Source organism: Uranotaenia lowii, chromosome 3, assembly GCF_029784155.1.
Source record: "Uranotaenia lowii strain MFRU-FL chromosome 3, ASM2978415v1, whole genome shotgun sequence".
Classification (NCBI taxonomy): Eukaryota; Metazoa; Arthropoda; class Insecta; order Diptera; family Culicidae; genus Uranotaenia; species Uranotaenia lowii.
The window spans coordinates 199,066,670-199,090,881 of record NC_073693.1 but is presented as its reverse complement, the minus strand read 5'-3'; the positions used below and the strand labels follow the sequence as shown (position 1 = coordinate 199,090,881).

At 38.2% G+C, this 24,212-nt stretch overlaps 2 protein-coding genes across 5 annotated transcripts in view; both read right to left on the bottom strand.

Moving 5' to 3' along the window:
* LOC129751256 (cardioacceleratory peptide receptor-like) overlaps nucleotides 1-24,212 on the bottom strand; it is a 305,152-nt gene that overhangs the window by 264,747 nt on the left and 16,193 nt on the right. For 2 of the 4 annotated variants that reach the window (XM_055746644.1, XM_055746645.1), the window contains exon 2: nucleotides 22,721-23,252. The gene's annotated coding sequence lies outside the window, so the exon portion shown is untranslated. The remainder of the gene's footprint in view (nucleotides 1-22,720; nucleotides 23,253-24,212) is intronic. The other 2 variants (XM_055746643.1, XM_055746646.1) reach the window with 1 other exon arrangement.
* LOC129752997 (elongation of very long chain fatty acids protein 4-like) lies at nucleotides 4,039-5,125 on the bottom strand. The gene is made up of 4 exons (XM_055748790.1): nucleotides 4,966-5,125; nucleotides 4,553-4,890; nucleotides 4,356-4,495; nucleotides 4,039-4,257 (listed from the first exon to the last, which is right to left on the bottom strand). The coding sequence occupies exons 1-4, from the start codon at nucleotides 5,097-5,099 to the stop codon at nucleotides 4,039-4,041; spliced, it is 831 nt and encodes a 276-aa protein (XP_055604765.1). The 5' UTR covers nucleotides 5,100-5,125.

Below are 24,212 nucleotides of genomic sequence, written 5' to 3'. Positions count from 1 at the left end.
AATCGCATATCAGCCTGCTGCCTCTTATATTTTCCTTTCATACAAATCTATTTTCGTTTTTCCTTGCTCATGTCCAACCTTTACCAATAAAAAGGCCTTTTAACCTGTTCCTTGTATGATGTTGCTGTGAGTCTGTAGTTGAAATGTGTCGTGCTTTTAAATTGACCGTTGGGAGTCCCTTGCTAGCTTGTGTTATTTTAGTATTACAATTAATTTATTTTTATCCAAATATCTAATGAATTAAATTATATTATATGAGACATTTATCGAATTAGGAATGTACAAAAAAGCTAGTCGATATTTTATTAAATATCGAATCTCAATGCCTTGACTATTGCCTACATTCAGGAATTAGCTAAGCTTCAGTGGAGTGCGTTCACACCCACCTCCGCTTTTCCTGAGTGTTCTGAATGTGGTGATGTAGGGCAAGACGCTCAACCGGTAACAAAATTTGGAAAAAAAATTTTTTTCAGTTTTTTCCGAACAAAATAACAGAATTAATTTATTTTCACTGTGAATATTGTGTTGTTTTTGAGTCGTTTTGATCCAATGTTTGGAGGCATCATTTATCTACACTGGGGCGTTTAACATCCAATGATTTCCAAGGTTGCTTTTAAAGGCGTCTGTAAAAAATCTAATATTTTCATAGTTTTTACAATAAAAAGTAATATTATTGGCAGAATATGAGTAGAAAATAGAAATACTAAGCACAAGTTGCAATGTATTTAGGTGTTCAGCTTATGTATTCCGCATACTCGGTCATTTCCCTTAGCAGGTGCATATTCCCCCGAAATACCCTACTATGTATGCCGTGACCGAGACTCGATCTCATGACCTCTGGCTTAGAAGACTTAAACGCTATCCTCGGTCGGCGGCTTGTTCACAATTCCCGTAGAATGGGTGATTCTTGCAGTCCTCGCTGTTATGGTTTTGTGAGCTACACTTACTGCACGAAAGAGGGCTGGTGCTATTAATTTTCGTGCGTCCGTACTTTAAACAGTTCCTACACAGTAGGGGCAGCGGGTAGTACAGCCAAGTTCGCACTCGGAGAAATCCAAAGTGGACAAATTCCGGAATGACGGTACTACTGACAGTAAGTATCAGTGTGGATGTACCAATTATTCCAGTGGGCGTTTTCTTGGTTATTCTACGTACGTCAATCACTTTTTGGGGCGACAACTCATCCAACAACACTTTTTCTTCCATTTCTAGGGCTTCGTGGCAAGTAACAACCAGGCGGCGGCAACGCTTTTCAAACCGTATGGAGCACATCTCTCAGATTTAAAAGATGTAGGTCACACGATACATAGACAAATCGTGTAACGTTGCAGCCGCCTGGTAACAACACATTTGCGATCCATCCATGTTGGTATTGTCCTATCGGGGGGTTCACCAGGCGACGGACTCATCGCGCCACTCTCACTTTATACTTTCAGTTCGAAAAACAATAGCCTTTGTCTAGCGAGGACCGAATACAAAAGCGATCGGTCTCGTTGGAGGCTGAGAAGGAACTGCTCAAATAACCTCTACTATTGAATTTAAGTAATAAGTTCTCGAGTGATCCAAAGATATTGTATGAAAAGCTTCCTCCTCATTCCCCTCTTCCCGTTGGAGAGAGGGTCTCGAAACATAAAAAAAAAACATTTCTCGTACTCGTACTTTCTCCATGATAAATTGGTTTTTTTTTTCGATTAGTTCAAGAGTAACGCATAACTCTGTATGGGAGATCTCCTTCCCCCTTCTTATCCACGCAGAGGAAGGACAGATGGGTCTCAAACATCGTTGAAACTTTACTTGTAGCATATCTGCTTATGTGAATTTGGATTCATTTGCATTATTTGTTTTCTAAAAATGCAACAAATTGTATGGAAGACCAGGGTGTCTTCCATACAATTTCTCGCCCTTTGTATCTCCCCAATCAAAGATGGTGGGGTCTAAAATAATCATAGAAACATTTCTCGTACCCGAAATAACCACCCATGTACAATTTGTTAATATTTGCTTGATAAGTTTTCGATTTTTTCAATCCCCGCACTATAAAGAGGGAGGAGTCTCAAACAATTTCTAAAATATTCTACCTACGCATGTAACCTCCTACTCAGTTACAACCTGCATTTTATGCCTTTCGGTGTCAGTTTTGTCCCGAATCAAATAAAATGTAGGTAAATGTACATATTCACGCATTAAAGTATTGAATTATATAAATTACATTTAAATACATTAGTATAGTTTGGGCAATTTGCATTAGCAAATAGGAGGATAGCAATCATTTATCTCAGTGTAGCAGATTAGGGCGACTCTACTGTTATGCCAACCCATTTAGCCGAGACACCATCCGCGACATACGAAATCCGCGCCACATGCGGAAACACCAAGGGGATGACGTGGCCCAATCAGGATCGTCGACGTCACTGATTGGTCGTACCGGGGGAGTTGATAAAAGGCCGACGCACCAATGGGCTGGCCTCTTTTATCCCTTGGGAACGCGAGTCCGCAAGTCGTCCGACAGTCGTGCGCGCTTATTTTAATTCGTCAACCAGTTCCGCTATCCAAGCGTCGTGAAAAGTAAAGAGCTTGGTGGTGCAAGTGCAAGTGAAAATTGCAACAGGCACGGTGTATAATCGAGTGCCTAGTGCGTTCCAAGAGGGTCGAACAGCCGTTCGTCAACATACGGCTGAAGACACCGGCCGTCCGTCAACATACGGCCAAGGACCAACCGTGAAAACTGCGGTTTTCATCCACCATCTCCCTCTCAGAAATAGGCCTGGGTCGAAGCAAGTCAAGAGCGTCTGACTGGCCCTTCTGAGGGAATCCGAGGCCGAAAAAGAAGCCCTGACAGCACGCCAGGGTATTAGTATCCCCGGCGAAACTTCAAGTTCCAGACACGTGGTACCACGGCAGCGAGTTCCAGCAGATGTCCGGCAGCACCGACGGGTCCAGAAGCAGATAAGCAGTGAGTCAAAGAAAAGGTTTTTTTTTTAAATAATAAATTAGATCGTCTTTTCCTAAGTTTTCTTGCTTTTATTCAATACAAATAATTTTTAATTGCCCCTTAAAGATTTTGGTTCTTTATTGCGTGCACCGAGAAGCCTCAAATACGGGTTATAACGGGGTGGGAGGAAGCGAAGGTCGATCAGGTTGGTAAGTATTTCCTAGCTACGACGAGCCGACCCTGAGATTGGCTGGAGTCCTGAGCTAGTCGAAGGCCTAGTTTCACCTCACATGACAAATTTGGATCCATTTGAATGATTAGTTCTTGAGTTGTGCGAAAAATTGTATAAGATCCCCCCTCCCCTCCTTCTATTTCCGCATTGGAAAGAGGGAGGAGTACCAAACCATTTTAGGAACATTTTTCGTAATCAAATACACTCCTATACCAAATTAGGTTCCATTCGCATGACCGGTTCTCGAGATATTCAAACATGTTTCTTTTGTTTCTTTCAGAGAGTGGGAAGGGACTCAAACTATTATAGGAATTTCACGCAAATCGGTTCAGTAGTTTCCGAGTCCAAAGGGAAGAGACAGATTTGATAATTTGATTTCATATGTTTGGTATTCTAGTTCTCCTTAGTCCGGCCTTGTTTAAACACAAATTCTTTAAGTGGTGAAGTTGAAGCAATAATCATTTAGAAAAGTGGTTTCAATTTTTTTTCATTCACCGTCCCCCTGTCTCAATATTTTAGAGCTCACCGCCCCCTTAGAGTATTTCCGCACAAATATGTATGAAAATACAACAAAAATTTGTAGTTCTGAGCTTTTTCACTGTCCCCTTGCCGGCTCTCAACGCCCCCCGAAGGGCGGTAGAGATCACCTCGTAAGTTACTGGTTTTGAGGAAGGGATTTCTTTAAAAGGTACGTGCAATAATTTTCAAACAATTAGGACCGAAGGAAGGAACTTCTAAACATTTTATGAACTTTATACAAACAGACAAAATATACGTTGTTTATCTCTATATTAAGGTGTTTTTTGTTCCGCATCAATTGAACAGCTTATCACTTTTACAAACAATTAGTTTCTCGAACTTCCACAATCCTACTTCATTGATCTTTCCTGGTGTCGATGGTTTGGTTTCCTGTCGCACTGCTGTCACTGGCAAGCTCCCGTTTGGGTCTCCGATAGGTGGTGAAATAGAAGTTGAAAAACAACGACAAAAGTACCACCATGAATGGAAGGTAGATAAAAACCATAGCCGAGGGAATCGGGCAATTTTTTCGCATTGCAAATCCTACGTTGACCAGAATGCTTATAAGTTGAGCCTAGAAATAAAATAGGTTTTCAAAAATCTCCTCAAATACTTTTTATACCCTACCGACTACCTTTTCAAAACTTATCAAAAGTTAACTGAAATACTTACAATCTGAATCACTGTGATGAATTTCTTGACCGCTGTTAGTTTAAATGGAAGTTGTTGAGCGAAAATTGCCAAAAGGTAGTACGAATACATAAAAATGTGCACTATTGAATTAACAATAATGGTATATGTCATCATTGAGCCTGAAATAAGTAAAGGATCAGTTTCATCCCAGTCATCAAAATCGAATGTCTTCTAACCTCCAAAATATTTTGTGAAAATCCACGCACAAATCAGGGTGCACGAGTGATGATACACATGCAGAAAACTGATCTGACTCTGCTTCTTTCTCAGTCCAAACAGCACCGTATCGAGCAGTTCGATTCCTTTGAGTAGGAAATTGAAATAGGCTCCATACATGAATCCAACAGCCGAAGGATTGTTAGAATAATCTCCGGGTACGCAGGTGTAAAGATAGGTGAAGCTCCAACCGTGCTTGAAAAAGTGTCTCACCAACAAAGTACAAGCAATCACTTGGAAGGCATTATAACCGATCATTATGTAACGCAACTCGTACGGTTTTCGGTATTTCATAAATCTAGACATAACAATCGTAAAGAAAATCAAATATTTTTAGACATATGATCAGTTTCTTTTCAGTTTTTGAACTTGCCTTGGAATCCAAAGATAGATTAGTCCGAAGTAAATCAGCACAGCTGCAACCAACCATATCGGATTCTGCATGAACGGAAGTTTATCTGTTCGTTTGTCCGCCAAATCGTCGAACACATGCTTATAAATACTCATTATTTCACTAACAACTGATTTTTGAGGTTCCATGGTTGGATATAACTCGATATAACTTTAACAAAAATTTTATAAAATCACTCAAATTGGTTCTCAACACTAAGTTATCGCACTGTTTTCAATAAATCAACTACCATGCTCACTTATTTTGTGGCCTGATATGCTACTTAGTTGACAAAACTTTTAGAACTGATTCTGTTAACGGAAATGTTATCAACATAGTAGGAGAATGAAAATCTGCAACTCATTCATGCATCTTCTAAATGTGTGAATGATGTAGCAAGTATGTTGTTTCCACCATTAATTGTTTTTTTTTTGTTAGACTTAATGACTTCATTGAGAGTGTCGCCTCTTTTTTGGATACAAAAAGAATAGCTATAAATTATAAGCCTAACCGACAGCACTAGACACTCTTTTAACCGGAATGACACGATTCAAGTTGGATATAGCATTATTCACAATTTCCGTACTGGAACCGTTACCGTCTGAACAGCCAGAAAAATACATCTGATCCTTGATGAGGCTAAAATAAGATGTGCTATTTCAATCTCATTCACCTAAATTCAAATAAAAAAACGGAAATCGTGGCATATGAAGGCGATATCTCACTTATACTTAGGGCCCTCTAGAGTATTTTTAACAAGTGCGTTATGTATCAACCATCGGTTCGACGTACAAAGTACGGAAAGATTGGAATTACCACATAGGTACCTTCCGAAAATAGCAAACAAGAAGTTGCATTTAAAATTGTATGCAAAACAGGTTTTTTTTAAATATGTCATTTATATTTTTTTTTGTCAAGCTCCATTTGAGTATGTGACCGTGTAACTTTGTGACACTAGACTGAGTCGATTTGGGGTTACTTTTGAATTTGTCAAACCCTGGGGTATAAAAAGCTTCGTTTCTGTTCAAAACTCATCAATGATTTGAGTGCCATTGATTTCAATTCAAGTTTATTTATAATCAAAAAACTTTACATTTTATTATTAACCCTTCATTTCATGATTTTTTATTTTTTCTTGAAAAAATTCTCAATAGTGCGCGATGATGAGTACATGAAGGGAAAAATAATGAAAAAATACTATTTTCTCATATTTCGAGGATTTAGGATAGGAGACTAAATATTAATTGTTGCAAATTTGCAACAACATGAAATGGTTATACCTTTCCGTTCCTCATACAAGACAGCTAGAAATAAATGCTTATTCCTAATTTATCCAGCACTAATCGTAGTTAAAGCTCAAGAACTTCGTAAACCTAGTGTCTGGTCACAATTTAGCTGGGTTTAGTACCTAAATATGTTGGTTATCCACCATGGGTGCATGGATTCACCTAAGTTTCTGCCTAAGTATATGCTTACATGCATTGTTTAGATCAATTAGTTCGACAAATTTCCAATGCAGCTTACACTATATCCGAACCAAATGGCTTCGTTTGATCTGTTATCGAGTAAATGTATTACTTATGTTGATGGAAGTATATTTTGGAAGAACAAGTCAATCAGGTGGGCTAGTTTACTATATGAATTCCGGTATCCGTGTATATTTAGCTGACCTGGAAAACTGATTGAATATTCTTATATATGAGAATTTCAAGGAAGCACATCTTACCTGTTGACCATTTATGTGATTTGAACCTAAAAGTTTCCTGCCGATACCCGTAATCGAACCCATTACGCCTAGCATACCAAAACCAGACTCACGCCAGCGTATACGCTAGTGGCTAGACCTCCTAGGCACAGTATTATTTTGGGAGCTGGGGGGGGGGGGGGGGGGGGGGGATGGTAGTTATGCGATAATATTCATTACGTTTGCTTAAAGGTGCCATATGGAAAGCTGAAACGTCTTTCCAATACAACTTTTTTGAAAAAATCACCTTGTCAAAATCACTATTTTGACAATGAAATTCAAGCTTTGGACTTGTTTTCAGTTCTTTTTCAGTAACTTAATTTTTTGTGAAAAGTTTAATTGCATTCTTCGTGCTCATAGTTTTTTAGCGCAATATACAGCACGTTCAACCAATGCACATTGGAGCAAAACATCAATCTACCTGTACGAAATCAATAGCCCCCAGGGATGAAGAGATAGACATTTGATGTCTCCAGCAAAATCGTTCAATTTTACACAGAACATATTTTGGTATAAAAGTTTTTGCCGAGAGGTCCACCAATATCGAGATAAATATGCTAACTTGTAATATCATCATAATGTATGAGATAATTGTAGATCTTGGCTTGGTTTTATCCAAACTACAAAGTTTTTTTTTTTTATTAACATTTATTTACTTGAGGCTTAAAATTTGACAATCAAATTCGTATAGCTATATTATAAAAATGTATTTCGTTCATTTTTTTTGTTGAATGTTATTTTGAAATTTTAACGAAACCCTCCGAAAACTTATTACAACTTTTAAAAATCCAATTAAAATGCCTAAATTTTGGTAAACTAGATAAGTTTGAATAAACAGATTCAGATAAATTTTGTTCCACCTTAGCTTTGAAAACCTTGGATAAAAACTGTCCTTGATGAAGATCACTTGTTGTTCCTCCATACCTTCTCGTGTATCCGACGGCCTATTGTGTCAATCGGACTTCCTTCGTTTACCGTCTTGTCATTCCGCTTCTGGGTTTTCTTTTTCGGTTTGGTCTTGTCCGAATCCGGGCTATCAACGCTTATGGTTCGCTTGAGGTTCGATTTGTCAGTTTCCATTTCTCGTTCAGAATCGGATTCGTTATCAGATTTTTCAGTTTCTTCTTCATAACTTGAATCACCTTCTTCGGAGACAGCAGTTGTAGTCGGTGTCGTGACTGGTGGGTTCTTCTCAACGATTTCATTTCCTGTAAACTACAAATTCTTTTAGTTTTTATAATTTTTCCTTCAATAATTCCGCGAAGTATAGATAAAACGGACTGTACTACACAACAACTCTTTTCTAACTGCCTCCAACACGGTCGATCGGAATTCTCTCCTCCGAGTCTCGATATTCAACGTTCTTCTCTTTCCATTTAACTAACATATAGAAATACGATAGGCGGCCCCCTGTTGGCGCTCAATAATTCTCTCACATTTCGTCTAACGAACGATATGGCGGTACTCATATTAATGCGAGAATCGAACATCCGTAGGTGGATTCATAATTGACGTACACACTAAATATTTTATTTACGAATTTACGAATATTAACTTCGGCTAGTGATGTAGACAATGTGCAACTCGAGACCCCATACACCCAACCCTCGGGTAGTGGTCATATCACCTCTTGTCTGCAACTCCGATTCTCTACCTCCCCGTGGTGCTAGCTGGGGTGCGAGCAACCTTAGCGGAGATCGGGTACCCAACCCCGGTGGATGCTTTGGTCGCATGCAGAATGAGTTAGGGGGCTTCGTACGCGTCTGTTCTCCATGTTAGGGGCGGCGTGCGGAGTGCAACAACGTCCTGGTGGTGTTCGGGACCCAAAACAGCAACATCACGACGGTCCTCCTGCGAGATAGTGGGGTTAGCTGCGGGCCTTGCGAGCCTGTGACTACTAAAAAACATAAGCAACGAATAACGAACAAAAATAAATAACTTCGTATTCATTTGATTAATAATTTTAATTATCATATCATCTTCACTACCAAACTATCATTATTCTCTACAGTTCCCAAGCAACCAAAAGTCTCATATCTACTTAAACTCGTGCCTCCAAAGTTCGAATTTTGCTGAACAAAGGTTCCAAAGGGATTTGGTACCGAATTTTCTCAAATGTGAGCATGAAAGTTACAAAAGGTTCCTCAAAAAGGCTTCTATGGACTTGAAGTTCCAAGAAGTTCCTCAAATAGCCATTTATGTGACATGTCAATCGCACCCACACAGTGTAAAAGTTACAAATTAGGTCTCAAATAGCCTTATGTGAACTTCCAATTCCAAGAAGATTATCAAATAGCCTTCTGTGAACTTCAAGTTTCAAGAAGTTCCTCAAACAGCATTTTTTGTGACATGTCAATCGCATTTTTCAGAATAAAAGTTACAAAATAGGTCTCAAATAGCCTTCTATGGACTCGAAGTTCCAAAAAGTTCCTCAAATTACCTTTTTGAGACATGTCCGCCATTTCATGAATATGAAATGTGAACGAACATCACAAAAGGGCATATAATAAATAAATCATGATTTGGAGCTTGGAAATTGTTTAAAATTATAATTTATATTGAAATTTCAACTCAGAACAACTTAAAGCTAACTCGCAAATGATTGTTTTTGAAAAGAGTAAATATTTTGACTTTATAAAATTTCGTCCACCTGTATTTACTTACCACGAATTTATCACACATTGAAAGTCAGTTGAAGCAATTCATTCATTAAATATCAAGATAAACTCAAGAATTTGTATTATTTTCAGCTTAACAGTTATAAACATGGAATTCCATTTTTTTAAAACCGATATTATTTTAACGTATGATTGATTTATACGCCGTTTCGTAATGTTTCTTAGTCATAATCAACATGCGTCTTTGCTGCTGGCTGCCCTTGCGGATATTCTAGGAAGCTTATAACCACTTTGAATTTTAGCTGGCGGTAAGGCAACATCTAGGCGTAGCGTCGTGGCAGCGTGTTTGACTATCATCTCGGAGGATCGGGTTCAAATCTGGTAGAAATACTAATTTGTTCCATTAGGTTGTTTGATTGCTTGAGTAACCGAATCAAATAAATGTGTAGCAGAACTGGCTTGCGTGCTGGCAAGTATCGAATAAAGTTAAAAATAAAGCAATTAAGTAAGATCTATTGAAGGAGGCGATGGGAGGAATAAAGATGGATGCCAAGAAACCGGCTGCTGCAGCCCATTTGGTGACCAAAGTAAGAGAGGAGAGGAGAATTATTTTTTTGTTTTCACTGATTAAACGTATACTTGTGGGCTGAACAGAAGGCCGTTCAAATCTGTAATGGAACTTCAAAGTTTCAATAAGAACTTAAATTTTGGGCTGAATAAAATGAACTTCAGCACCTTGATTATGCTGATTAAGCTGTGTTCGACCCTTTTAACGAGACTTTTGGTTGCTTGGGTTATCTATCCAACGTTATTTCCTACAGTCGGTTGGGTATTCGTAGCAATAGGGACGGAACTTCGGGTCACTCAAGACGAGTTGGCTATTGGAAGCGGCATTGTTATCATCACAACGGGTAACTCATCGGTTTTAGCAGATGTACATTTGCGTTCAAAAAAGAATGAAATCGCGAGAAGCTGCGCACCCACTTCCAACTATGACAAGCTGCCATTTCTCTCTCGGTCCAAAGATGTAAAAATGTTTGATCTAGTACCAGGCCATGTTTCGTCAAAATCGATGAACTTGATCAACAATGGTACCGGGTAGAAAATGAGGTTCATTATCGCCCAACGGACGATTTCATTCTTTTTTGGACGGATGTTTGTATGGAAAACATCATAATCAATGTTTTCTTGGTTTTTTCTTTCACAAAAACAAAATTTATCAGGAAGAATCTTGTTGATTGATAGGAACTTCATTCCTGCTTTGTTTAGAAATAGAAATTGTTCCAACAGAGCTGATACTTAAACACAAGAGCGAATAACTATAATTCTCGCTGTGTATCAAATTTGTTTATCAGTGTATTTAGCTGGTCATTTCTGAAACTCTGTTCTTCTTATTTTGAACACTGTGGAAACATTTTCTATACCTAAACAAGGCACGATTGAAAATTTTATCAATTTACAACATTCTTTGTGATAAATTCTGATTTTGTGAAAGAAAATACCGAAATCACATGGATTTCGATATTTTTCATACAAACATCCGTCCAAAAAAGAATGAAATCGTCTGCTGGGCGATAATGGACTTCATTTTCTACCCGGTACCATTTTTGATCACGTTCATCGATTTTGACGAAACTTGGCCTGGTACTAGATCAATCGTTTTTACATCTTTGGATCCAATTTCAAGATTTTTCAATGAAAATTGTCAAGAAACAGCACATTTAGTGAAACAATTCTAAATTTCCCTTTTTTACGGGAATAGCTGAATCTTTGTTTCCAGTCATTGTAAAGACTTCTAATTTCGTAGAGTGTTAGTTGAATAGTTGAACTAGATTGTGTGAAAATTTCATGGAAAAATATCAACCGAGAGAGAAATGGCAGCTTGTCAAAGTTGGAAGTGGGTGCGCAGCTTCTCGCGATTTCAGTCTTTTTTGAACGCAACTGTATGTACAGCTGCGTTTGCGAGAACATGGCTAAACAATTTTTTGCGATAGTACTTGTAGCTATAGAAACTTCGCCAGGTTTTGATCGGACCATTTTCGGACACTCAGTTTTGAGATGACCTTCACTTCTACAATGAAAGCATCTATTCTTAAAGCCTTCGTAGTAGATTCGTGCTTTGAAATGTGTAATGAAGATGTTTGCCGGAAGTTCCTTGGACAACTCCATATGCACACCCCGTATGCCACTGTAGACTGGAAATCCACTGCTTGCTCCAAACTTTTCACGCACATGTTGTCTAATAACGCCGAATTGCCCTAAAACCATAGCTATCTCCTTATCTTCCACTTAACCCACTCGAGACGGATTGCACGCCGTGTGTGCAATGACTTTCCGAGGCTATGAGACCGATTGCACACCGTGTGTGCAAAGGAAGTTGTTATACCTTTTTCATGATTTTGAATAAACTAGTGGACCATTTTATGCAACTCTTGAACCAATAGGATCTTTAAAGTATAGGTAATCATAATCTGGCATTGGTTTCAATGTGAATAAAAAAAAATTTTTGAAAATATTTTCGAAATATCTGAGGATGAAAATCTTCTTCTTCTATATATATAAAAAGCAATTATCTGTATGTTTGTTTGTTTGTTTGTTTGTTTGTCCTCTATAGACTCAGCCGTCTTAAGAGCTAGAGATCTGAAATTTGGCATGGATGCTCATTAGGACCAGGAATGATGAAAAATGTTTTTAGATTTTCGGACGACCCCTTCTGAAGGGGGTCGTCCATACAAGACAAATATTGTTTTCACGTTATTGACGTTATTTTCCGTCGGATTGTGATGAAAATTTGCACATGAGTGTTTTGAGAGACGAGCAATCGGTTACAGTTGTCAAATTCAGGGTCATGGGTCGGCCAAAGGGGTCGTCCATATCAACTGATTAATGTTTTTGCGATATTGGTGTTATTATACACCGGATTGTGATGAAAATTTGCACATGAGTGTTTTGAGAGACGAGCAATCGGTTACAGTTATCAAATTTAGGGTTTGAGGTCGGCAAAAGGGGTCGTCCATATCCACTGATTAATGTTTTTGCGATATTGGCTTTATTTTACATTGGATTGTGATGAAAATTTGCACATGAGTGTTTTGAGAGTCGAGCAATCGATTACAGTTATCAAATGTAGGGTCAGGGGTCGGCCAAAGGGGTCGTCCATATTCACTGATTAATGTTTTTGCGATATTGGTGTTATTATACACCGGATTGTGATGAAAATTTGCACATGAGTGTTTTGAAAGACGAGCAATCGATTTCAAGTTTCGAATTGCGGATCAAAAGTCGGCTGAAGGAGTCGTCCATACCCAACTTTAGTGTTTTTTGCGATTTTGACGTTATTCTACATTGGATTGAGATGAAAATTTCCGCATAGGAGTTTTGAGGGACGCTCTTTTGCTTTCAGGTTTCAAATCTTAACTCAGGGGTCGGCAAAAGGGGTTATAATCTGTTCACTGTTTTTACGATATTCTCTTGATTGAGCATAGAATTGTAATGAAAATTGGCACATGGGAGTTTAACAGAAAAGATAATTGATTCCAGGTGTCAAGTTTTGAATCGTGGTCAAAAAAAGGCCGTCCATGTTAGTTGCTCACTGTTTTCGCGATATTGTCGTGATCATGCATCGGATTGAGATGAAAATGTTTAGATGAGGGTTATAAATTGGTAAAATTGGTTTCAATTATCGAAATTCGGGCCATGGGACAGAAAAAGAGGGTTTTATTGAAAGTTCAGTGTTTTATGCAATAATTTTGTTGGAGGCAGTTAATTGATACCAATTTAAGCAAAAGAGTCGTGCACACAAACAAATAGTACATGTTTCTGCCATAATGTCTAGATTATGCAACCGATCGAGAAGAAAACACTCTCACATAAATTTTTATTTGAATTTCAAGTAATAGTAATAGTAGCGACTTTAAACACTGTTGATTTTTTTCCCCAAAATTGTCGAAAGAATGTTTCGAGTTCATTTTCTAAACTCATTTTGACGTACCAATGTTTTAAAGCGAAACGAAGTTCGTACGGGATCAGCTAGTGACTTATAAAATTAAACAGCGCAGACTGAGTTTCGTTTCGCTCATTAGCACAATAGCTCATTATCAGGCTATTTGTGCTGCTGTTGTGGAAGTGTGGGTCAATGATTGTTTATTATATGGTGAGGGGAGAATAACTGAAATTGATATGCATCTAGAACCTGGTGTATAGCGTTGGTGTGAATACCGTATTGTAAAGTTTTATTTTTAAATCCTCAAACTTTAGAGCGTGCTATGGGTTCTTTAGCCCTTGGCAGGAGATTTCTAGTAAATTTTACTTTCACAAAAGTGTTCTTAAAATCTGTATCATATAATTGGAAATATTATGTACGGAAGCTTTCCAATCAAACGAATGATCAAAATAAAATTTAAATCAATAGTTACTTTTTAACAACTTATTTGAAATGCAAAAATAAACAAATGAAATAATATGGTGTTCGCTGACAATTTTATCATCATTCACTTTATTTTTTTTCCCATTGAATTTCATGACATGAACAACCAATCAATGAGTTTCTAGTAAATTATATATTTTACTGAAATTATTGAAATTGTAACGATCCGTTTGAAGTGTTTTCGTAAAAAGCTTGACAAATCACCCTCCTTTCAAGGTTTTTTTCAGTAGAATATACGCAAGATTTTGTGATGAAAACTAGGATTCTTCAATGTATATTTTTTTATGAAATATAGTTCTAAATTATTACAGCAATAAGTAAGATGGACTTAAAAAGTTAAACATCTAAAATAGTTCTAGGGTAGAAAAAAAACCACAGAAGAAAAAATTGGTTGCAACCGACAAAATTGAAAACATAGTCATAAATTATAAAAATAAACACATTTTCATTGGAAAAAGTAAAAAAAAAACTAATTCTTGGTTCAAACCACATAACATAATATTCTATGCATTATATTCTTTCTATTATAACAAAACAAAATTTTGAAACGAATGATGAACATGCTTAAAATGGTGTGTTTTCATTTTTCTACCCATTGCACACCTTATGTGCAATGCGGTTAATAATTTTATTTCGAGGAGCGGACTGCACACACGGTGTGCAATGGACAATTTTTTTGTGAATTTACGATTAAATTTTGAAAATTTTATTGTATTCATGTTTTTGAAATAAAAAATGATCGAATCAAAGGATAAAAAATTTTCGCTCCTCGGGGACGCGTTCGAAAAAAGTCGCCGTCTCGAATGGGTTAAGCAGAGAGGTTGAAAATACGGATGTAACGGGAAACGCTACAAGCTACTTCCAGGATGACATTGACAGATTCATGTGCTTGAAAATATCTGCTACCTCCCCTTCTTTTTGCCGTATAAAACTCCTGTCCCGGAAGCTGCTTGTAGTCGGCTTTGACGTAGGTTTCGTCGTCCATTACCACGCAGTCAAACTTCGTCAGCATCGTCGTGTACAGCCTCCGGGATCGCGCTTTGCCCGTCGTATTTTGTTTATCATCGCGATTTGGAGTCACTACCTTGTTGTAAGTCGATAGTCCGGCTCGTTTTTTGGCTCGATGCCCGGTTGTAGACGATACACCCAGCTTATTTGCGGCATCTCGCAGAGAGAGGTTAGGGTTTCGTTTGAAACTACCGGCAACTCTCTTTGTCGTCTCAGCGGCTTCCGGTTTTCGATTTCCCCCCGAGCCAAACTTCCTGGCTGTCGACAAACGTTCCCCAAACTTTTTAATTACATTTGTAACGGTTGATTTGGTGATTTTGCCAGCTTTGCGTGCGAGTAGCTCGGATTTTCGCGATGCGCGAGCAAAATTTTGATACGCTGCTCTTCTTCCTTGGACGGCATTTTGACAACTGAAGAGTGAATTCCAAAATCAAAATAGAAGCAACATTTTACACACACACCCCCACACACACACACACACACACACACACACACACACACACACACACACACACACACACACACACACACACACACACACACACACACACACACACACACACACACACACACACACACACACACACACACACACACACACACACACACACACACACACACACACACACACACACACACACACACACACACACACACACACACACACACACACACACACACACACACACACACACACACACACACACACACACACACACACACACACACACACACACACACACACACACACACACACACACACACACACACACACACACACACACACACACACACACACACACACACACACACACACACACACACACACACACACACACACACACACACACACACACACACACACACACACACACACACACACACACACACACACACACACACACACACACACACACACACACACACACACACACACACACACACACACACACACACACACACACACACACACACACACACACACACACACACACACACACACACACACACACACACACACACACACACACACACACACACACACACACACACACACACACACACACACACGCACACACACACACACACACACACACACACACACACACACACACACACACACACACACACCTTCAAAATGAGGGGTGTTCAGGTTTTTTAAATGCAAAATTGAAAGTAATACGTCAAGTTAATATTGACCAAATTTTGACCGTATCACCCTTTAAGTCAATCATATAAATGTGTAGCAGAACTAGCAGCGAACAAATTAAAAACAAAGCAATTAAGTAAGATGAATTAAGGTGATCGGAGGAACAAAGATGGAAGCCGAGAAACCGGTAGCACCACATGAGCTGGTGGTGACCAAAGTAAGAGAGGAGAGCAGATTTTTTTTTGTTTTTTTTCTTTCTGATTAAACGATTACTTGTGGGCTGAACAAAAGGCGGTTCAAATCTGTAACGGAACTTCAAAGTTTCAATTAAAACTTAAATTTTAGGCTGAATAAAACGAACTTCAGCACATTGATTATGCTGCTTAAGCTGTCTTTGACCTTTTTAACAAGACTTTTGGTTGCTTGGGAAACGTTGAAAATTGTATGGAGTCCTTACATTAACCCAAGTAACCATAAGCACTAAAACATAGCCTTTAATCAACACTATACTCCCATATATAACTCTGTATTAATGCTTGTTTTGCACTATATGCGTAAATAATGCAGATTTATTGCTAAAAAGGCGAAATAGCGGGCTGATTAAATGCTATCACAACATAGCCTTTAATAAGCATTACAAATGCTGAATTAGTGCACCATCAAAACGTCATTTTTCGCAAGCCGTTTAAAAGCATTAACAATGCATACTTAGAACACCTTTTGTTTACTTAATTATTATTTTTTTGAATAATTAAAATGAACAAAAATCAAAAGAATAATTAATTATTAGGTGTGTTCAACAGAACTCAATCGAAATCAATTGAAATGGATTGACAGTTGATCAGCTGTTTTTCCAATTGACTTCGATCGATTTCTATCAGGCTGCTGAATGAACAGCCAGACACTAATACTAATGCGCTTAGTTTGTTTTCATTTTTTTATTCGGCTGCGCGCTTCAAGCATTTGTCCACAAATTTTGCGGACAGCAAACGCTGAGGCTGAGATGCGACGTCGTGATCGCGCAACTTTTCTATGAACGATGACGATTATGTTCACCTATAGCCAAGCGGCTGAGAAAGCTGCTGAAGGAATGGCAGAAAACTTGGTAGATACCAGTGATTGAAATCCTCACCAATTTTCTCATCAGAGGCATTCAAAATACACACTTTGAGGCCTCGCATAGCTATACAGGAGACGATACATATACATTCATTCAAACCTCCCCCCATGAGGAGGATCTGCTCTGAGAGACACTATCCGTTTGCTGCCCCGAACGAACTCTCTCAACGTTCGGTTGCTACATGATGCATGAAGAAGACGAGGCACACATACTCATTTACGTTGTTGAATTTGAATAACTCGAGCCGACCGCAAAGGTTGATCCCGCATAGTAAAGTATGATACACCTAAACGTCCGTATTATTCCATTCTGATTACATTAATAGTAACGTGTCAAATAGCATCTTGGCTCAATGTGTCTTTGCTAGAACGGAAAATTATTATTTCCGAAAGATACGATTGATATTCTAAAACCCAAAAAGATAATTTTTGCAACGCGATAAAACGATAACGAATTATTTTTGAAAGATTCAATCAATGGTCCTGAAAACAAATTGAGTTTTTTTGCAACACGCCATCAATTTTTCTGCTGTCATGTCAAAACACGTGGCTGAGTTGGCCCGGGTTGTGAAAAAATCTCCCGGGACTCATCGGGACTATTTTCAAGAAATCGGAACGTTCGGAGATGGCACCTGCTCTGATGGTGATGGTGAGTAACTTATACTTAAAATAATAGTAACCAAAAAAGGATGCATATTAAAAATATGTTTTCTTCCAGGAGCTGTAAAGCAATTTTTGGCAGCTTCAGACGAGGGCGCAAAATCGCAACTGGAACTGCGATAAACGAATCTGACGGGAGCGCAGAAAAATGATGATGCAAACGGTAGCAACACTTTGGCCACTACAGGTAACACCAACCCTTCCGGTCTACATCCTCGGCACCATCTCAGCATCTCGGAAACATACTGCCTCAGTGGAACCGCTTATTAAGTGTACGTTTTTGGTGTAGTGTGATTTTTAAAATATGTTGTGATTAAATGTTGAATAAACAAACCCTAATAACACGAACTTTTATTTATTTTTATTGATCTTATTATTAATAATTGAAGATACATCGTATCATCCTCGTTTTATGGGTAGATCATTAACAAAAGATAACATGTATGATCCAACCGGTTCGTTGCATTTGAATCATTGTTGAATCGTAACTCTACTTAACAACCCGTTCACTGTATCGTAAAGTGTGTCCAAACGATACCCAAAACGATTCATATAATCATACTTGAATAATCTGATAACCATTAGGGTAATCTTTTGGGTGTCTCAGGAGAAAGATTACAGTAACGGTCATTTTATGATACTGATCTATGCGGGGAGGCAACAACAAAAACAACCGAACTTATTGCGTTACACGGCCCGCAACGTATGGTGAAAGAGGGGGGAAGAAAAAGAAATGAAAAAACTAGCTGCCTGCGTGCGGTTGCTGTGCAATAATAGCAATAGCAGAAAAACCTCATGCATTCGATCCAGGCACAAACGAGGAGACTCGGGTTTGCTCTGCCTTTTGAATTCGGTTTAACAGGAGATGAGTGAGAGCCATTCGTTTGGTTTTTTTGGATTCGCTGCCTCGAATGTATATTGCTTCATGAAGGCGGCCATGTTGAGAGCGTATACATCATCGGTTTTGTCGTTTTCGCTGCCTCAAAGCAACCTTTGCTTTCGAGTAAAGCGTTGAGCGAGAGATGGTTGATCAACTCATGCTCAGCAAAATTCAATCACTGGTAGATACCAAGGGGCATAGCATCAAGGAATGGGTATCTATATTGGGTACACGAACCGAAATCGCTAACCGATTTTAAAGCAAGGGTCAGTATGTCAACCGCGATAAAGTCCGACGGATGTGCGAACAGAACAAATCGAGTTTTGTTGTTGCTTATCCGGATTTGGTGAACGACCAACATGTTCAGGCCTATTTTTTGCCAGAAACACCTTTTCAAAAATTGGAAATTAATGATAAAATTGCCAGGGAAATGGTCTTGAGCATCTATCCCACATACAAACATAATATTAAATGTCATCATGATATTAAGAAATAAAATTCAGGGTATTAATTTCAAATTTATTTGGCATCTTACCATATTTGACAAATACTTTCACCACACTTTGTGATCAGTTGCTGCAGCAAGAAGAAGAAGTTGCTGCAGCAAGCACACCGACTGATGAGACCAACGCAGAAACACCGACACTGCACCGACGGATGCTACCAGCACCGCACCACCCAAGACGGACCACATCAACACGGACTCCCTGCAGCAACTGATTTTACTGACACCAGACTGCTAGCACTGCACCACCACCCCGGCACAGAACCACTGGCACAACACCACTGACACAGCACCACCGACGCTGCACCGGTTGACTCCACTGTAACTTGCACTGCACGACAGAAATTAAAAACAAATCGAAACAGCTGTTTTTGACAGTAAACAACTGCATGTGTGTTAGTGTAATAGAAATCGATAGAAACGAATCCTGCCTCTGAGCTTGATCGTTTTCGATTGGTTTCGATCGATTTCGATTGGCTTCATTGAACGTCAATTGGATTCGTTTCGATCACAACATTGGCTGAGTGAACAACAATTTACCAATCGAAATCGATTGAAACCGATTTCAATTGGCTGTTGAACACGCTTATTATCTACAACATCAATCAACATGCTGAATGGAGAATTATGCCTGCTTAATGAATTCTTCTATGAAATCAGAAGTGAATATAATTGACATATGGATTACATTTGATGAGTCTCGAACCGAGGATCCCGCAGCAGATTTTATCTTTCCTTGTGCCTTTACCATTTCGACCACTCTTGATGCTGATAAGGTGGATGAAAAAAACCCGTACTTCAAGTACTGTCCGGGTCACACCACTCTTAATGCTTGTTAACTTTGTAGAGTAGCTCTATATGTGCACATAGTGCTATCATTAGTGCTAATTTTCTGTATTGCTTCTATGCATTAATAATGCTTATATAAAACTAAAAGCATTATGAATGTTGATATAATGCCAACTTGCATTAGAAATGTTGATTTCATGCTACAGTTGCGTTCAAAAAAGAATGAAATCGCGTGAAGCCGCGCACCCACTTCCAACTTTGACAAGCTGCCATTTTTCTCTCGGTTAATTTTTTTTCATGAAAATTTCACACAATCTAGTTCAACTATTCAACTAACTCTCCACAAAATTTGAAGTCTTTACAATGACGGAAAATTAATATACAGCTATTTCCGTAAAAAAGAGAAATTTGGGGTTGCTTCACTAAACTTGCTGTATCTTCGACAATTTTCATTGAAAAATCTTGAAATATTGTCCATAGATGTAAAAATGTTTGATCTATTACCAGGCCAAGTTTTGTCAAAATCGATGAACGTGATCAAAAATGGTGCCGGATTGAAAATGAGGTTCATTATCGCCCAGCAGACGATTTCATTCTTTTTTGGACGGATGTTTGTATGGAAAACATCGTAATCTATGTATTCTTGGTTTTTCTTTCACAAAACCAAAATTTATCACGAAGAATGTTGTTAATTGATAGGAACTTCATTCGTACTTTATTTCGGAAGAGAAAATGTTTCAACAGGGTTCAAAATAAAAGAACAGAGTTTCGGTAATGACCTGCTAATTATACCGATAAACAAATTTGATCCACAATTAAAGCGAATATTCTATTCGCTCTTTTGTTTCAATACCAACTCTGTTGGAATAATTTCTATTTCTAAACAAAGTAAGAATGAAGTTCCTATCAATTAACAACATTCTTTGTGATAAATGTTGGTTTTGTGAAAGAAAAACCAAGAATACATAGATTACGATGTTTTACATACAAACATCCGTCCAAAAAAGAATGAAATCATCTGCTGGGCGATAATGAATCTCATTTTCAATCCGGCACCATTTTTGATCACGTTCATCGATTTTGACGAAACTTGGCCTGTTATTAGATCAAACATTTTTACATTTTTGGACAAAATTTCAAGATTTTTCAATAAAAATTGTCGAAGATACAGCAAATTTAGTGAAGCAACCCCAAATTTCTCTTTTTTACGGAAATAGCTGTATCTTAATTTTCTGTCATTGTAAAGACTTCTAATTTTGTGGAGTGTTAGTTGGATAGTTGAACTAAATTGTGTGAAATTTTCATGAAAAAATATAAACCGAGAGAGAAATGGCAGCTTGTCAAAGTTGGAAGTGGGTGCGCGGCTTCATGCGATTTCATTCTTTTTTGAACGCAACTGTAACTTGCATTAGAAATGTTGATTAATGCTGATTCAGGGTTTTGGCTTAATGCTTATGGTTACTTGGGAAATTAGAGTTTTTAATGTATTAAGCCTTCCGTGTTTAATAGAATCGAAACAATAATTTTGAAAATGGTGAGATACGTAAAAACGATAGTGATCAAAGTTAGACTGGAACAAATATAAATTTCTTCTTTAGTCACACCCCGCCCCCCCCCCCCTCCTTCGCAATTTCCAAAAACCCGAAGTAATTTATGTAAATTCCAATAAAAAATTTCAATATCTGAAAGATTACAAGACTAAAAAACAAATTTAAGAAGATGGGAGTTATTTCACCATTTGTTTTCTTGATTTCATTGAATCGAATTGAATTGAAAAATTACTTGATTTATAGGTTTTGTGCAACATATACATAGTATACAATTTCGTTGCATACAAGCTTCCGTGCAATTTATTCCAATTTATTTGCTTTTTGCATTATTTTTTATTGTCCCTCCCCTCACGATGTTCCAACTCCGAGTGACAAAAGAAGGATTTGAAATTTGTTCCGGCCTTATCCCGAAACACGAAATCTGGTATTGTAATAAACATTTAGTTATAGCCACTAAAGTCGTTTAAATATTCTGCTATCAATGATCATTCTTAATACTTCTGTAAGTATTTTAAAACTTTTATGCGTTACAAAAAAGCAACCCCTTCCGAAATATTTGAAAATGAATTAAAAAAGTGATCATTGTTCCCCCCGTTTACGGTACTTATATATCAATCAAATCAGTATGTAGTATAACGCTTTCATCGCATCCCAGTCCGATACCACATTCATCATCTTGGCTTTGAAAATCTAACCACTGTCACAAATGAGCATGAGAATGATTACAAAATGTGTACTCCAGAGTTGTTTCCCCGAACCAGATATGTCATGTAAACCCATTACCACTTGACTTGGGAAGTGAAAATCACATGTATGTAAGTAAGTCAAACCGGTTGTAATACTTAGCATACTCATTGGCTATGCATTAGTGCAGAAGTAAAAGTCAGCCTGTGTGTATGTAATTGACCATGAAATTTGATGAAAGCATAATCAATATCAATAACTAAAGTGACGCTAATGGGGCAACCCCAATTAAGCCTGCTCAATAAACGACCACACTCTTTGACTTTCTGCCAATATCGAGACCCGTGTAATCATCATCAATTCACCTGTATGTATGTTTTTTATCTTTTTTTATTTGCAACTCAACTCCTTTATGCTCATAATAAAGTGGGCAGCTCAACACCACCTGTTGCGCCCATTAATCATTTGGTAAAAAGAGATATAATTATCCCGTTCCTGCCGCAGGCCATTGATTTTTTCGTGTGATATTTTCCCCCCTCACATTCATGCTTACACGGTTTAAGCGAATAATGGATGGCTACTAAAAATGCAGGCAAAAACTTACACATTTTTCGCCGTCCCAGTTGCTGGCTTCGTCCATTTGGTGGAGGATCGAAGGAGAAAAAGCCGGCAACAGTCAATTCCGCGCCAAGGTGTGTTCCTTCAGGAATCTCCGCCAAGATGCTTTGCCGGCCAACAATGTCTTTCGTCGACTTCCTCCCGGGACTTCAGTTCAAAAGAAGACAAACAATGCCTGGAAGCAATTCCGATCGACAGTTTGAAATGATTCACTTATTTTTCTTGCCCTGGCTTCTTCGTGTTCACTCAAACGTTTTTCTCCTTCTCTTCACTTTTTTTTTTTCACTACGACACAGCTTTGGTTAAGCACTTTTTTTCGATATTAAATCACTTTTTTTTTCTTTGCTCCACTCTCTTCAGCCTTTGGTCATTATTCTTATTTTTCATTTGCTTTATTGCGCTTCAATAAATAAATCATATCATCAGCGCCAGGCAACGATATCATGTAATTATGATTCAATAAACGAGATCATTAATACACTCTTGACACATAGAACGTGCTGCATTAGATTGCTTCACTTTGGAAGTTGTAGGGTAGGAGAAATGTTGATGAGAAAAATAAATTAACAAAACTCCATACGTCTAAATCAGTTGAATTTAATCTGGAATATAGATTAAATAATATAGAAATGTGATACCATTTACAATGAACCTAAATCTCAGAAACAATTTCAACATTAAACTGAGTAGATTTGGGGTAATTTTTCAATTTTTCAATTTGTCAAACCCTGAAGCCTAAAAGCTACGTTTTGGTTCAAAATGCATTCATGATTTTTTTGCGGAATTTTTGAGTAACATCAACATCAGTAAATTTTAACTATTATGATTGAAAAATGGAATATTTTGTACCTTCTGAAAAATGAATTTATTGTTTTTCAATACCAACAGAAATACCCCTCTTAAACAGATAACAATTTTTTTGCCTAATAATATACGAAGATAAGGTCTTTTCGCTGACATCTGGGATACTGCAACATTCCCGGCCGACTGGATGCAGGGTATCCTCGTAAAGGTCCCGAAGAAAGGAGACCTGACAGAGTGCGGTAACTGGCGAGGCATAACGTTGATCTGTACAACCCTCAAAGTACTCTGCAAAGTGATTCTGAACAGGATCCAGGAGAAAATAGACGCTACACTCCGACGGCAACAAGCTGGATTCCGATCTCGACGATCATGTGTGGACCACATCACAACGCTACGAATCATACTGGAACAAATCAACGAATTCCAGGAATCTCTTCTGCTGGTGTTCGTTGATTTCGAAAAAGCATTCGACCGACTTAACCATGAAAACATCTGGGCGGCTCTAAGGCGACGAGGGGTCCCAGAGAAACTAGTCCATCTCATCGAAGCACAGTATGAGGCATTTTCGTGCAAGGTCTTGCACGACGGTGTCTTGTCCGAACCAATCCCGGTAACTGCTGGAGTGAGACAAGGATGTATTCTATCACCGCTACTTTTTCTAATCGTAATGGATG

Coding starts and splice junctions, on each gene's coding strand:
- LOC129752997 (XM_055748790.1), bottom strand. CDS start 5,099: ATGAGTATTTATAAGCATGTGTTCGACGATTTGGCGGACAAACGAACA. Junction 4,891..4,965: donor ATCTATCTTTGGATTCCAAG/GCAAGTTCAAAA, acceptor TGTTATGTCTAG/ATTTATGAAATACCGAAAAC. Junction 4,258..4,355: donor TCATCACAGTGATTCAGATT/GTAAGTATTTCA, acceptor TTTTATTTCTAG/GCTCAACTTATAAGCATTCT.